General features: G+C 41.0%; 1 protein-coding gene across 1 annotated transcript in view; it reads right to left on the reverse strand.

The window, feature by feature from the left end:
- The window catches only part of SEMA3A (semaphorin 3A), a 137,321-nt gene that overhangs the window by 66,179 nt on the left and 56,730 nt on the right, over positions 1-14,412 (reverse strand). Inside the window, exon 4 of the mRNA XM_070947729.1 lies at positions 4,740-4,859. Within this exon, the coding sequence (XP_070803830.1) occupies positions 4,740-4,859 (120 nt within the window). The remainder of the gene's footprint in view (positions 1-4,739; positions 4,860-14,412) is intronic.

The raw sequence follows: 14,412 nt of genomic DNA on the forward strand, positions 1-14,412 counted from the left end.
CTACTCCATGAATGACACAGATTCAAAACAAAGGTTGTTTTTGTATAGGGTGACACTTCATTGCGGTGGAAACAATGGAAGATACACTTTATTCCACAGTAAAAAACTAAGCAAAACTATTCCTAGAGCTAACATGGCTAAACATTGGTCTATTTTGGGGGTGTAATAAGAGAATCTAAGGATGTTTCAGAATGGTCAACATCTTTTCCTTCCACCCCCTGCTAAGAGATGAGCTCGGCCAGGCTGCTCCCCTCTCTGAAGCAGGCTCAGGTCTTCCTTATATAAGACGCTTTATGATGTTTTGAGAATTGGTGCTCAGTGGCTTCCTCCCTTTTATCAAGTCAGCTAAAATTTTAAGGATTATTCCCTTTTTCAGTGTCTGAATGAAAGCCACCCTGGCATTCTCTGACAACAATGAAAGATATTAAAGAGTATTCTTTGTTCCGCGACTGTGGCTTACCTAAAGGAAGTGGTGAGAGCTGAATATTGTCAAAGAGATAAGACAACAGGCAGAGCTTCAATTGCACCACTGAGGCTGCCATGTTGGCTTTTTCTGTTGACCACACCCTCAGGACAGCCCTGAGGTGAGTCACACCAAATATTTTATCTGTTTTCATTCAAAATAACCATTTTAATCTATGTAACGAGTTTGGACCGGTGTGTTCTTCCTTTGTTGACCACAGGATCAACCGGATACACATTTGCCAGTGCAGACACAACTTCCATGTCAACATTTGGAGGCTCTTTGAAAAAAGTTGGCCAAATCGTAAAATGTTTTACTGAGAATTTCCACCTCAAATTAAAGGAAATTGCTAAAATAAATCCCAAACTCCATGGGGTAAAAAGACTTGATTTATCTTGCATGCAATCAATCAATCTTTTTTTTTTTTTTTTACTATTATTGCTTTTTCATATCCCAACTTCAGTCCTTTGTGAACGGCAAAGTTAACACTGGCATCATTTACTTGCTAAAATTGGAACGTAAGGGAAGACATGCCACCTTGGCTCTCCTTAAGCAATCTATAATTCTGAAGGATGTGAAAGACTTTTCAAAGCTGATGAATGTCATGGGGTTCATTTAATGACATATAATTTATCTTGTCAGGCAGAATGATATTTTCCCAGCTTCATTGCTAGAAATAGTTTCAGTACATATAAAAGCTTCAAAAGCATCCTTATGTATAATTTGAACAGCTTGTGCTACGTACAGATATGCCAGTTAACACAACTGCACAAAACAGATGCAAGGATGGAGATATTTTGCAACAATAGCTGGGTTTTTATTTTTACCCCTAATACGGAGGTGCTAATCTCCAAAACATTGAATATTTGAAGTGACGAATAGAACTTCTAATATATTTAGAAAGAGCCAAACCTGATCTAGAGATTTATGGGAATGAATGAAATGCATTAACTTATGGGAAACTGCTAAAAGATGTATTTCCAAGGAAAAAACGGCCAGTGAGGATTAGGAGAATCTCACACCATTTTTGTGCTGTACTAAAAATAATTTGTAAACTTTTTCACCAGTTATTTAATCCAATCTTAAGAAGAAAAACCATTCCAAACTAAACGTTATGGATAAATTAAAGATATAGGAGTAAATCTTCATGGATAATGTAATGCTGATTACAGTATTGAAAAATTCCTCCTGATTGGAAAAAAACCCTTTCTCTTCTCTAATATTTATTTCTATAAATTGTTGATTAATTATCAGCATCATATTCATATTCATTTATTGGATTTACCCAATCTCACATCTTAATTATCTTTGTTGAATTGTTTTAAATAGTTATTTTAGGCTTGTTTTTAATTGTTTATTACAGGTTTGCAGATTCACATTTGTGAGACAGGTGACTATATAAATTTGATAAAGGGGATGGAAGGGAAGGAAGGAAGGGAAGGAAGGGAAGGGAAGGGAAGGGAAGGGAAGGGAAGGGAAAGAAGGAAGGAAGGAAGGAAGGAAGGAAGGAAGGAAAGAAAGAAGGGGAAGGACAAGGGCAAGGGGAAGGGGAAGAAAAGGAAGCCATTCCTTTGATATCTTTTTTCTCTAAATTTTCTCACATAACACAACATCCCTATGGGGATAGTTAGCATGAGAAGGAATGAGTGGCCATTGAGTGGCTGAGGTTGGGCTTAACCACAGCACCATATACATCTCTACAGTAAATATAATGGTAGTTGTATACATTGTGTATTTTGCACGCTCATAAAGTATAAAAACAAATGATCTCAGTTTGTCACTTATCCATCAAAAACGTTAGCAGACGCTAGACCTGTGATTGATGTGCGTGTTAAGGAACTAAGTTAATTAACGTGTCTCCCAGATCCCAAATGAAGGATGTTTATGCAGCCATCAGCCACATTCTCAGGGTGGGTGAGTTTGTCTGCGTGAGGGACAATTGATAATTAACAAATAAGTGTTGAAGTAAAGCATTCAAGCATATAACAAGAACTTATGCTGAATTCCTGTACAATAAAAGCCAACACCTAGAAATAAAGAGTCCTGGGGAACAAGGGTTTTTAAAAAATAATAGAAAAAAATTATATATAGATGGAGAAAAATAATCTTCACAGCTTTTAATATGTTAATTTTTCTGCCAGACGGTAATCTGATGTTTAAGTGATTAGGCACAGCCTTATTCACTTGAATAATGATATTCTCTTTTTTTTTTAACATTAATTTGCAATCTTGAATGTCAAATCCGTAAGATGGCTGCTAATATCTTAGCAAGTAACTGTTCCATAGCAATCAGCTGAAAAACAGCTCCATAAATTAAATGGCAAGCCTTCCAATGAAAGATTAAACTAATACGGAATTTGAATTGTTCTTGAAGCCGTAACTGCAAAGGTTACACGGGAGAAAGGCAAAACGTTCCTTTTTTTGGTCATAACTGTCTTCATGAGCTGTGATTAATCCTTACAGTATACACTCATGACTTAGTGGTAAGAATTCTTTGCAAACTTTCCATCTTGTCTCCTTATTTAACCGCCCCGACAATAAGGACAGTTAAATAAACTAGAGCTTGTTTGTGGCTTGTTAATAGAATAAGAAACTGGAGTTCTAATTTTGAATTCCGAGTTAAATGAATGGATCCGGACATTTCTGCTGAGAGGACCAAGAATAACTGAGCAGCAAGAAGCAGCTGAGAGTCACGATAAGCAAGCATCCCCAAGACCACCACACTCTTAGAACCATTTTGTTTTTCTTATATAAAAACAGAATAATCAAACTGGATGTGCCATGTTCTTACTCTATGGAGGAATCCAACTAAAACTTTATTGACTGGTATCAGGGATGTCCAGATTTTACCTGGATCTCACCCCCTGCCTTGGTCATTGGATCTGCTATCAAACTGCTCTTATCGGTTGGAGGATTTTCCTAAAATACAACCAGAGGCTCCTTCCGGTCTCTATGGCCTGTGGGTCTGTCTCTGGCATTCCAGGTGACAGAAACTTCTCTGTGAGACCCCCTTCGAGTTCTTGGAAAAAGTCATCATATCTCATCTAAGTTGTCTACTTGTCTAAATATACCCAGTTTGCTCAGCCTTGTCTCATCAGAAAGGAAATAGACTACTTCCCAGCTCCTACTCATCCTCTATCTTTTGCATCCTCTACTTCAGGTTTCTCTGAATTTTCTTAAGTTCTGGAGTTCAGAACCAAACCCAGGTGTTGAGATGGAGTTTGCCTATTGAAAAATACTACCTACCCAGTAGGTGATAACTCTGAGTGTCCTTGACTTAGCTCAACAAACAAAAACAAACCCTAAGTAGGATAAAACCTGGTTAGTCCTTCAGAAGTGGAAAAGTACCAGCAACTAATAGGCCTCTAAATTAGACTGGGAAGTTCGAAAACAAAGAAGGCAATAAGCCATTATTTGTAATGTCACCAAGAATATTACATGGACACAAAATCACTAAGAACTGAATTTGACTTGAAGATATTTTACATATATTTTTTATATTTGCTATCTTTTAGTTGGTCTAATAACATACGTTGTTTGGGTAGATTATAAACCAGATGTATCTGGACATAATCCTTCCTTACGGCTATGGAGACAATGCATTTGGCTATATTTTGATGCTGTCAATCCAAAATGTGCTCAGCAGAAGAACAAGTGCTACCAATCTCAGGTTCTCCTGAAGAAACCAAACCCAAGTGTGGTGGTAGAAGATCCTTTCCCACGTGTCTTATTGTCCTGGTGCCTCTGCTGAGAGAAAGAGGCAAACCCAAGGCAGGAAGGGGCTTCCTGGCAGAGAGCTGCCTATTCTCCTAAGGGAACAAAGCACGAAAGGCTGAAGATATTCGATCGTACAGCACGCTGAAATAGCTATGCGTGAATCGGAAATGGAAAAACGGACAGACAGTATGGCAAACCAGTTGGGGGTGAAACTTTTTAATGAGTTCTACATACAGACACTAAACTTGATATAAGAAAGTTGTCTCGTGGGTGTAGTTCAACCATGGACAAACTTTCATTGCCAAGTTTATATATATTCTTAAATTGCTTGCATGGGGCTTAAAAGCCTTGAACTTTGGTTAAAATACAAATTATATGGATGAAATAGGTATTATGAGCTTCCATTCAACCTGAATTTTTCCAGTCCTGATTCAGCATTTCCACCATGACTGAACTCTGGTAGAATCAATAACAATGAAATAAATTGTAGCTTTGCCAGTCATTAATCAAAATCATGTCTAAAACAACTGAGTTGAAAAAAAAATAAGACTGAATTTACCTCAGGATGTCCTCCAACTTCAATGTACGTGCACATAGGATGGAAAGCTCCAGTTCCACAGACGTACAAATGGGTCTGGTTGTAAGCTTTCAGCACCTTGATGAAGTTAGCACACTCTTTCTGCAGAGAAAAAATAACAAGGCAACACAAAATGTTGATTGCTTTCTCTTCTCTTTTAGTTACATTAGTCACCCAGAGTAATTCTGAATTGGGTGGCTTTCTAAACCAAATAAATGGTTAATATTAATTTTTAATATTGTAATTTAATATAATGTTAAACTTTTACTACATATCATTTGAAGGCACTGCCATCTCCCTCTCCACAAAACTCAAGTTGAATTAAAAAAACACCATCAACTGAAATAAAACAATATCATAAGGAACACAAGATATTTTGAAAGGGAATTTCCTATTGAATAATAATAATAATAATAATAATAATAATAATAATAATAATAATAATAATAATAATAATAATAATAATTTTATTTCTATACCGCCCTTCTCCCGAAGGACTCAGGGCGGTGTACAGCCAATTTAAAAACACAAGACACAACAATGATTAAAAATTAAAATAATTAAATAGATTTGGCCGATTTAAAACCCCAAAAATTTAAAAAAACCCAATTTAAAATTATGAATAATGAATAGGATTCCTCACACTTGCTTAGAAATGTCACAAGAATGGGATTTTTAGACCTCATCAAGTCCTTGGTACTGTTAGACTCTTAAGAAAACTGGCAGCCCAACACCCAGCATGAAGTTCATCAGGCACACAAACATGGAAGACTTGAAGGCTTATAGAAGACACAAAGTTTGAGCCAATTCTTCCTTGATCAAGTTGGTAATGAAGCCACAGATTCCTGTTTCTTACTGGAGAAATGTCCAGTCAAGGGGGATTTTCATAGGAGAATGAGAGCTCATAGAACAAACATTTTATACAGAGCTCTCTACATCCTTTGGCATGTTAGGTAAATTGAGGTTTTTGATACATTCATATATTCAGCTGTGAGTCCCAAAGAAAGTAAAATGAAACCTGCACATCTGCAAAACAGATTGCAGAGCTTTCTTTTGGCATCTTTGCTCCAAACCCTAAAACTACATAAAGGCAGAAATAGATCATTCTCAAGTAAAGAAATCACAGCAAAGGCCGCCTTCCTCAAATATTGGGCCTTTGTAGGTTTTCTCTGAAGTGACACAGATGGCAATCAGAAAAAGGGGGCTCAGTGTATGGAATGACATTGTTTTTGCTGCTTTTTCCAGCTATTTTAATAATCTTCACAATTCTATTCTCACTCTGATTTCACGGGGCTCCTTATTGAGGCAGGAATAATAGAGTTTGCATTCCCTGTATGATATTCTGATTGCAATGCCATTGTTATTTTTCACCTCCTTCTGAGGGCCTTCAGAAAAAAATAGTTACCCACACTGTGATCTGTGTAGGGGAGCATGTTCTTAGATCAATTAAAGATATAATTAAGAACTGTAACCAAAGATGTAGGCTTCCTTTAAAAATAAGCCATAACCAAGGTCCCACCTGACCTGAGCTTGTAAAACCAAGTTTTAGAAGTCGGGAAAAACAGACGTCCCAGAAAACCAGGCCCTGGCAAAGTACCTTTCCTGATAGTTCATTGCCAGGATCTGCCTTCAAGACACCAGGCCTACAGCTCAACTCAGAAGAGACAACACAAATATTCACAAGGTTTGCTTTCCTCAGTGGTGTTTGGTTTGTTATCTGCATTCTGCCCCCATTCCTGAAAGCTGAAATCCACAGTCATTCCACCTGCTGCTAGGGAGAAGCTGACTTGTTGGCTGCTTCTCTGCCTTTCCAATTCTTAGGTAGTGATTCACAGGCTCCTTCTATTTCCATAGCTACCACGAGGTCAAGCAGACTACGAACAGTGTTAGACAGCCTGTGAATGCCACCTCCCCCCCCCCGCTAGATACGTCCATCAATGCTCTTCTATTACTGTCAACAGTTTGGACTCGGTTAATGCCAACACTTGACAGCAAAATATGTATCCCCACCCAAAATATATCTCCCCTTTACAATGCACCCTGTTTCAGCTACGGATTATAGGAATGAAAGGGCTGATAAAGCCCTGAGAGTGGCTGGTAAGAGGATCAAACTTTCCACTATTAAATGCATTTATTTACTATTGAAAGCTTCCGTTCAATCTCTCATGGATGAGATAGCTTTCCTGTGATTCCCAGCTGCTGGTTTTTTTTTTCCCCCTTCTTAAACTTTCAGCTCTACTGGAGCCAAATAACAACCAAATATAATAGATGTGGTTCCTTTAGACAGGCTTTTATAGAGCTGAAGGATGGCATCCCGAGGTTAACTGATGAAAAAAAGTGATGGCAACTGTTTCTCCTCCACCATGGTAATCTGTTCAAAGAGGCATTTCCCCCACTTCCTAGCCAAAGCAATACTATACAGTAGAGAGCAATTCATTCCAATGACCCCATGCAATTAACCAGCCTAGATCCTGTCATGGTCTATGGAAACCAAACTCCATGTGGGTGGGAGTTCAGTTTCGGTTAAGGGAGACTTTTACAGAGCCTATATGTTGTCACTTATGAGCATCTCCAATAATACCTGAGTACAAATATTCTTATAAATGACAATGCACAAATTTCTCACCAACATTTCACTTTCAATCAATCATGTGATTTTGTGTTTCATAGTTATTTTTTAATTTATTTATAAGGATGTAAATGGCTTCAACTGACTTGAGGTACAAGAACAGTTCCAGCCTTGTACAACGTGGTTGCCTTCTAGATGGATAGACCAGATCCCAGAATTCCCTTGCTAGCATGGTCAGTGCTGAGAATTCTGGGATTCTAGATGTGAAATCCGTTCTACGCATCTAGAGGGCATTCTGGTTGGAAAATGCAAATTTGCATTGCAAATATCCATCATCTGCATATATGATAGAACAGAATGTTTATAGAGAATCCAACCTTTCTTAAGGTGCGGGAGGGAGAGATAGAGGTTGTGTTATTGACGTGTCTCCATATTTGAAGTTTTATACGATCATGACTTCTGCCCCAGTGGGATAGGGGAACAAATTCACTATTTTTAGAGAGTGTCTGTCTGTTATATTTTCCGCCAGGATTAGTACGTGTCTAGTTTCATTCTTATTAGGAATCATCAGATGTACGTAGCCAGATCCTATTCTATGGCATTCAAACTTTCCACCAGCAATTGAATTTGTGAATGATTGCACTGTAGTTATATAGAACTAGTTTTAAGATTTACCTTAAAAGGATAAGATAAGGCTCCTTTTGTACTGCAATATAAATTGTTGTGGAGTTAATCAATGAAAAATGTTTCTCTGCTTCCGGTTCTGTGAAAAGAACAGGATTCACCTACAGAAAATTTCCTAATCAATTGGCAGGCACCCGATTCAGTTTCATTCAATGAAACAAGTTGATTCAGTAGTCCAGTTAGAGGAGCCGATTGAAAGGAGGATTCGGTTAAATCAACTTTAACCTGAGTTGCCAAATTATTATCATTTTTTTTACAGCCATACTATCTGTCTAGTGATCCAACAGTCACATTCCTTAGGAAACAGAGATCAAACTACACGGGTACAATAACCCTATAAATGCAGATGGGTATTAAACCTAATTAAATTTGTATTTGTTAGGTGATTGCCAAGTGGTATATGAAAGCCACCCAGGAGGCAGATATTTCATTAAGATATTGCTAAGACTCTGCCAATTTATTCGCATTCTTCCTTTCCCTCCATCAAACACTGCCACGATAATATTTAGGCATGTCTTAGCTGTGAAATTTGGCACTCAAAATTATTTTCAATACTCGGGACAAGGCACGTCAGCTTTAGTGTAAAGTATCCACTCATGTTCTTGGCCGTCAGCCTGGAACGGCTCAGCCTGTCTCAAACTGGGGTTTCCCAACTGCTGCTGCTTTACCCTCAAGGAAACGGGATATTTGTCCTTAATGGGAAAACCAGGGCCAGCCCTACAGAGAGGTTGAAATATGCGAAATACTGGCCCAAAGAGCAATGTGCATCTACACAGACGCAGACATCCAATGTGCAACAGAAGCACAGAATTTTGAAATGCAGGGACTGCCTGACCCAGTGCTGGTTTTGAGCGAGGGCCCTTCAAACCACCACAGTTGTGTAGCTGAGGGTTGCTGCAACCGGTGGGAAATGCCAGCTGCCTTCCAAGCACCTGAAATGTAACCTCATAATCGCAGGAGGTGTCTGCGGCAATTGCAACTTCAAAGATAAGTTGTAACTTTTTGTGATTTGTAACTTCAAATGATTGTTAAATAATTGGTTATAAATTGATGACTCAATTCAAGGATGTTGTTAACTTTGAGGATAAGTTAATATGCCATCAAAAGGATGGATAGATATCTAGATAGCTAGATGGATGGATGGATGGATTTGCCTCCTTCCAGTTGCAATTAAAAGATGCTGGATGGGTGAAATATCATCAAATGAGGCTAAAATGTCTACAATAACCAATATTCAATAAGAAATTAAATTGAACAAGAACACAACCGCACAAGAACACAGTACCTTAAAACTGCCAAAGAGCCCAGCATCATAAAATCATAGACCGAATCCCAAATAATAGATTCAGTAAATATATGGCAACATTCATAGCGTATATTTAGTGCTGACTAAATATATTGGAGGAATTTTTTCCCAAAGAAGCAGAAAAAGAGTGCCTGAGGAGAAGGAGGAGAAGGGATTCATTCACGGGCAAGTACAGGGAGGGTCTCCAGAAAGGGGAAGAGTTGAGATGGAGAGGCTTCTCATACAGGCCATTCAAGCCCTCTGGGGAAGCAAATTGCACCCGGGGCCACTGGAGGCTATGGAAGAGGAAATAACAGAAATCAGAACTTCCTTCTTCCCTCACAGAAGCCCCTGGGAATGTTTGGAGTGAAGCTGATGTGTGTGCATGGGGGTGGGGGGGAGACTTGAGATATTTTTGGAGTCTGACACCTCTCATTTTAAGTGATGTTCTCTCCCTCCCTCCCTCCCCCCTCCCCTCCTCTCTCTGTGTGTTTCCTGAGCAAAGTCACTCAGGTTTATCTTTCTGATTTCTTGACACAAAAGACCTTATGGGAAGATTTTTCTTTCTAAGAATCGTACAAGACCCTGTCCATTTTAAATCCTCTAAGATAAAGGGAGAAACGGAAAATATATACATGAGGTAATCCACAAAGACTTATGCAGCAGAGATAATAATTTATAACTTTGATGTCCAACGTTTCAATTTACAGATAAATCAAATGATCTTAACTGACTATCATGTCACAAAGCTAGAAATTATCTGTAACCTAAACTGTGATGCACACTCTCCAGAGAGAAAGAGAGTTTCCTATTGAAATCAAAGAAATTAAACTACAAGAAGGCACATAAATGCAATTCCTGAAAGGAATAATAACTGCAATTTTGGCTTATTATATGGTGTGAATCCGGATAGTAAAGTGCATTTAATAAGCCAAGATTGCCCAAATCTTAGGTGAATGCAATGAGCAACTTGAAGTACAGTTTGGCCCTTGAAAAGAAACCTAGTGTTGTGTATGATAGTTAACAATGGGGTATCGGATAAATCTTTGCTAGGGGAATAGCACAATGCTTTGGGACAACATCCACCGGACACTGGTCTCTGCCAAGTGACCTATCCAATGGATCTGTACACATGGTCACTTAAGCCACTTCCATATCACTGGTTCTTCTACCCTCTAATCTCTAAACAGTCATTTGAAGCCAAGCCACAATTATCTTCACTTCCATTAAAAGCCTCTTTAAAAGGGGCCACTGCAGAATAATCTCTCACGCTGAAACAGCGATTAGCAGGAAGGGTGAGGGAAGAGACCCAATCTGTCAAAAAGTAACCTGCCTTTAAACTACATCTAAGCAGAAAATAATAATTCCCTGTATTCAAACATGCCCGTAGCTGACTCAGAAACAGATCACGTCAGTAAATGAATACAACCTGTTTTGTGAGATGAGACAAGACGGGTCCTGATTTCTGGTGAAAAGGTGTCAGGTAGAGGGGCACTTAGACAAATTCTACTTCCACGCCCAAAATTAAAAAGAAAAGAAAAACCTACACTTCCCCTCTCTTCCACTTCCCCAAATGAACACATATGTTGCAGTCCCTTTGGGTCCCTTCTCCTGAAAGTTGATACAATCAAAGCCGACACATGCCAGAAAGCACAGAATGACTCAAAGAAGCAGCACAAGATCGGAAGATGTGGAGAGACCACCTGGCCCAGAGAATTGCCAAGAGTCGGATGGGACTGAATGGAAACCATCATCATCATCATCATCATCATCATCATCATCATCATCATCATCATCATCAAAGTCATCTTGATATTATGTAGACATGGCATACTTAAGCAAAATTCTGCAGCCTACTCTACAGAACATGACGGGTTTGCTTTAATTTTATCCTTGTCTCCTCCCATGTTCTGCTTGGATCATGCCTGATGCATGTTAAGGGATTCTCCTGGCAAAGAACATAAGACAGTTTTTGCCAGCTTGACCAGGCTCATAAACCACTTAGATTTTGCATCAATGAGCCAGTATTTTTAATCCCAAGGTGGTTTCTACATATCCGGTAAAGATTTCCAGATGCAGCCATTTGCAATAAATACACTTCAAAGTTCTCAGTCCAAAAGGGAGGGGGAACACAAAGTGTTGAAAGAGAGCAACAGATTGTGAATCTCTGTGAAACAGTTGCTTAGCAATGTCTATATGTTTTCAACAAATACCCCACAGAAGCGCAACAATGAGCTTGCATACACTTCCCTACACAACTTTAGAATGTTTAAGGCAACTTTGATTTTTGCCTTTCCTTATTTTCCCACAGGAAAAATTAGAACGAAACACCTTAATAGAAGGAAGTTTAAAGTTTCTCTTCAATTAAGATCTGGCATCAAGTCACATTTGTTTAAACAAGAGTTGCCAAATTGCTTTTTCAAACATGCCTCTAAGATCCTCAGAGGTTCTAAAGCTGTAGAAATCAGTTAATCCAGAAGAGACTGAGTGAGGCCGGAAGCAGAGGTAAGTTTTACTGCAACAGAGATGAAGTGAAAATAGAAAAAGCATCCATTAACCCTTTGCTTGCATAAATCTACACATTCTCTTTTCTTCACAGTATAACCAATGCTTTTAAAAGTTAAAGATACAATCTGAGACATCACCTGACTTCCGAAGAGTGGAGTAACCTTTGCAAAATCAATGGGATTTATTTCTGAGTAGACACGTACCTGTGCTCTAATTGTATAAAATTATAGCTCTCGCTTTGGAGACCTGCATCATGTTTACATCAGGAGCAACTGGATTTGAGGCTGTGCCCTGCATGTCAATCATGCCAAATGAAATAAATAAAAGCATTATCTTCTTATCTCACTAGAAGGACTACTGGAAGCCTCCTTCTGCCCAAGCGTACATAGGAATAAAAGACCAACAAGGGCCACCAAAGTGCTGGACACCATGTCATCCCTGGAACATCCACGAAGCTGGGTCTTGTAGCCCAGGCTTCTTGTTGCACAAGTAATTTTACATTTGTGGATGCTACCTTACACATCTAGTCCACCAAAAAGAGTATATGGGCACATTCCCTTCAGTCCTTGTGACCATCAAATAAAGGATCTCATCCAACCTGGCCAGTGCCCCATGTGTGCTTAGATCTTCTCAAGCAAAGACAGGTAGGATCCAAGAGGAACACGTCTCATGAAAGAGAATTATCCCCACAAATATTTATTTTATTTTATTTTTATTTTATTTTGAATTTGTATACCGCCCTTCTCCCTGAGGACTCAGGGCGGTGAACAGCCAAGTAAAAACATCAAGTACAAATATTAAAATACAATTAAAATATACATATATAAATTTGGCCCCATTAATTAAAAACAATAAACAAAACACTTAAAAACACTTAAAAAATTAGGCCAGCCCGGCTTGCTGGAAAAGGAAGGTTTTAAGGGCACGGCGGAAGGCACCGAGGTCTTGGATTCTCCTTATCTCTGGAGGCAATTGATTCCAGAGGGTAGGTGCCCCCACAGAGAAGGCCCTCCCCCTGGGGGTCACCAGCCTGCACTGTTTGGCTGATGGCACCCCGAGGAGGCCCTCTCTGTGGGAGCGCACGGGTCGATGGGAGATTGTCGGTGGCAGCAGGCGGTCTCGAAGATAGCTAGGCCCTATGCCATGGAGCGCTTTAAAGGTGATAACCAACACCTTGAAGCGCACCCGGAAGACCACTGGGAGCCAGTGCAGCTCGCGCAGGAGCGGTGTTACATGGGAGCGCCAGGCTGCTCCCGTCACTACCCGCGCTGCTGCATTCTGGACCAGTTGGAGCCTCCGGGTGCTCCTCAAGGGGAGCCCCATGTAGAGAGCGTTGCAGTAGTCAAGGCGAGAGGTGACGAGGGCATGAGTGACTGTGCACAGGGAATCCCGATCAAGAAAGGGCCGCAACTGGCGGATCAGGCGAACCTGACAAAAGGTCCCCCTGGTTACAGCCGTCAGATGTTCCTCCAAGGACAGCTGCCTATCCAGGAGGACTCCCAGATTGCGAGCCCTCTCTGTGGGGGCCAACGACTCGCCCCCAATAGTCAGTGATGGAGTCAACTGACTATATCGGGATGCCGGGAGCCACAGCCACTCAGTCTTGGAAGGGTTGAGCCTGAGCCTGTTCCTCCCCATCCAGATCCGCACAGCCTCCAGGCACTGGGACATCACTTCAAGGGCATCGTTGGGGTGGCCTGGGGTGGAGATGTACAGCTGGGTGTCATCAGCGTACTGGTGGTATCTCACCCCAAAGCCACGGATGATCTCGCCCAGCGGCTTCACATAAATGTTGAACAGGAGGGGCGAGAGGACCAACCCCTGAGGCACTCCACATATAAGAGGCCTTGAGGTCGACCTCTGCCCACCTGTCAACACGAACTGCGACCGGTCGGAGAGAAAGGAGGAGAACCACCGTAATACGGTGCCCCCCATCCCCAACTCTTCCAGCCGGTGCAGCATGATACCATGGTCGATGGTATCAAAAGCCGCTGAGAGGTCTAACAGGACCAGAACAGAGGAACAACCCCTGTCCCGAGCCCTCCAGAGATCATCAACCAACGCGACCAATGCCGTTTCCGTGCTGTGTCCAGGCCTGAAACCCGACTGGAACGGATCTAGATAGGATGTTTCCTCCAAGAATCGTGGAAACTGTCGCGCGACCACACTCTCAACAACCTTCGCCAGGAAGCGAAGGTTGGAGACAGGACGATAGTTGGCCAATATTGCCGGATCCAGGGACGGCTTCTTGAGGAGAGGCCTCACCACCGCTTCTTTCAAGGCGGCGGGGAAGTGACCCTCACTCAACGAAGCGTTGATAACACCCTGGAGCCAGCCTCGTGTAACCTCCCGGGAGGCCAGTACCAACCAGGAGGGACACGGGTCCAGTAAACATGTGGCCGCACTAAGTCTCCCCAAAATCCTGTCCACATCATCCGGAGTCACAGCATCAAACTCCTCCCAGATAACATTCTCAAGACTATTCCTCGTCACCCTGCCCTGATCTACCCAGTCAGAGTCCAAATCCCCCCGGATCTGAGCGATTTTGTCATACAGGTATTGTCCGAAATCCTCCGCCCTGCCTTCCAAGGGATCCTCCCGCGCTCCCG

The sequence above is a fragment of the Pituophis catenifer genome, unplaced genomic scaffold, assembly GCF_029215685.1.
Source record: "Pituophis catenifer annectens isolate HBS135680 unplaced genomic scaffold, rPitCat1.0.hap2 SCAF_7, whole genome shotgun sequence".
NCBI lineage: Eukaryota > Metazoa > Chordata > Lepidosauria > Squamata > Colubridae > Pituophis > Pituophis catenifer.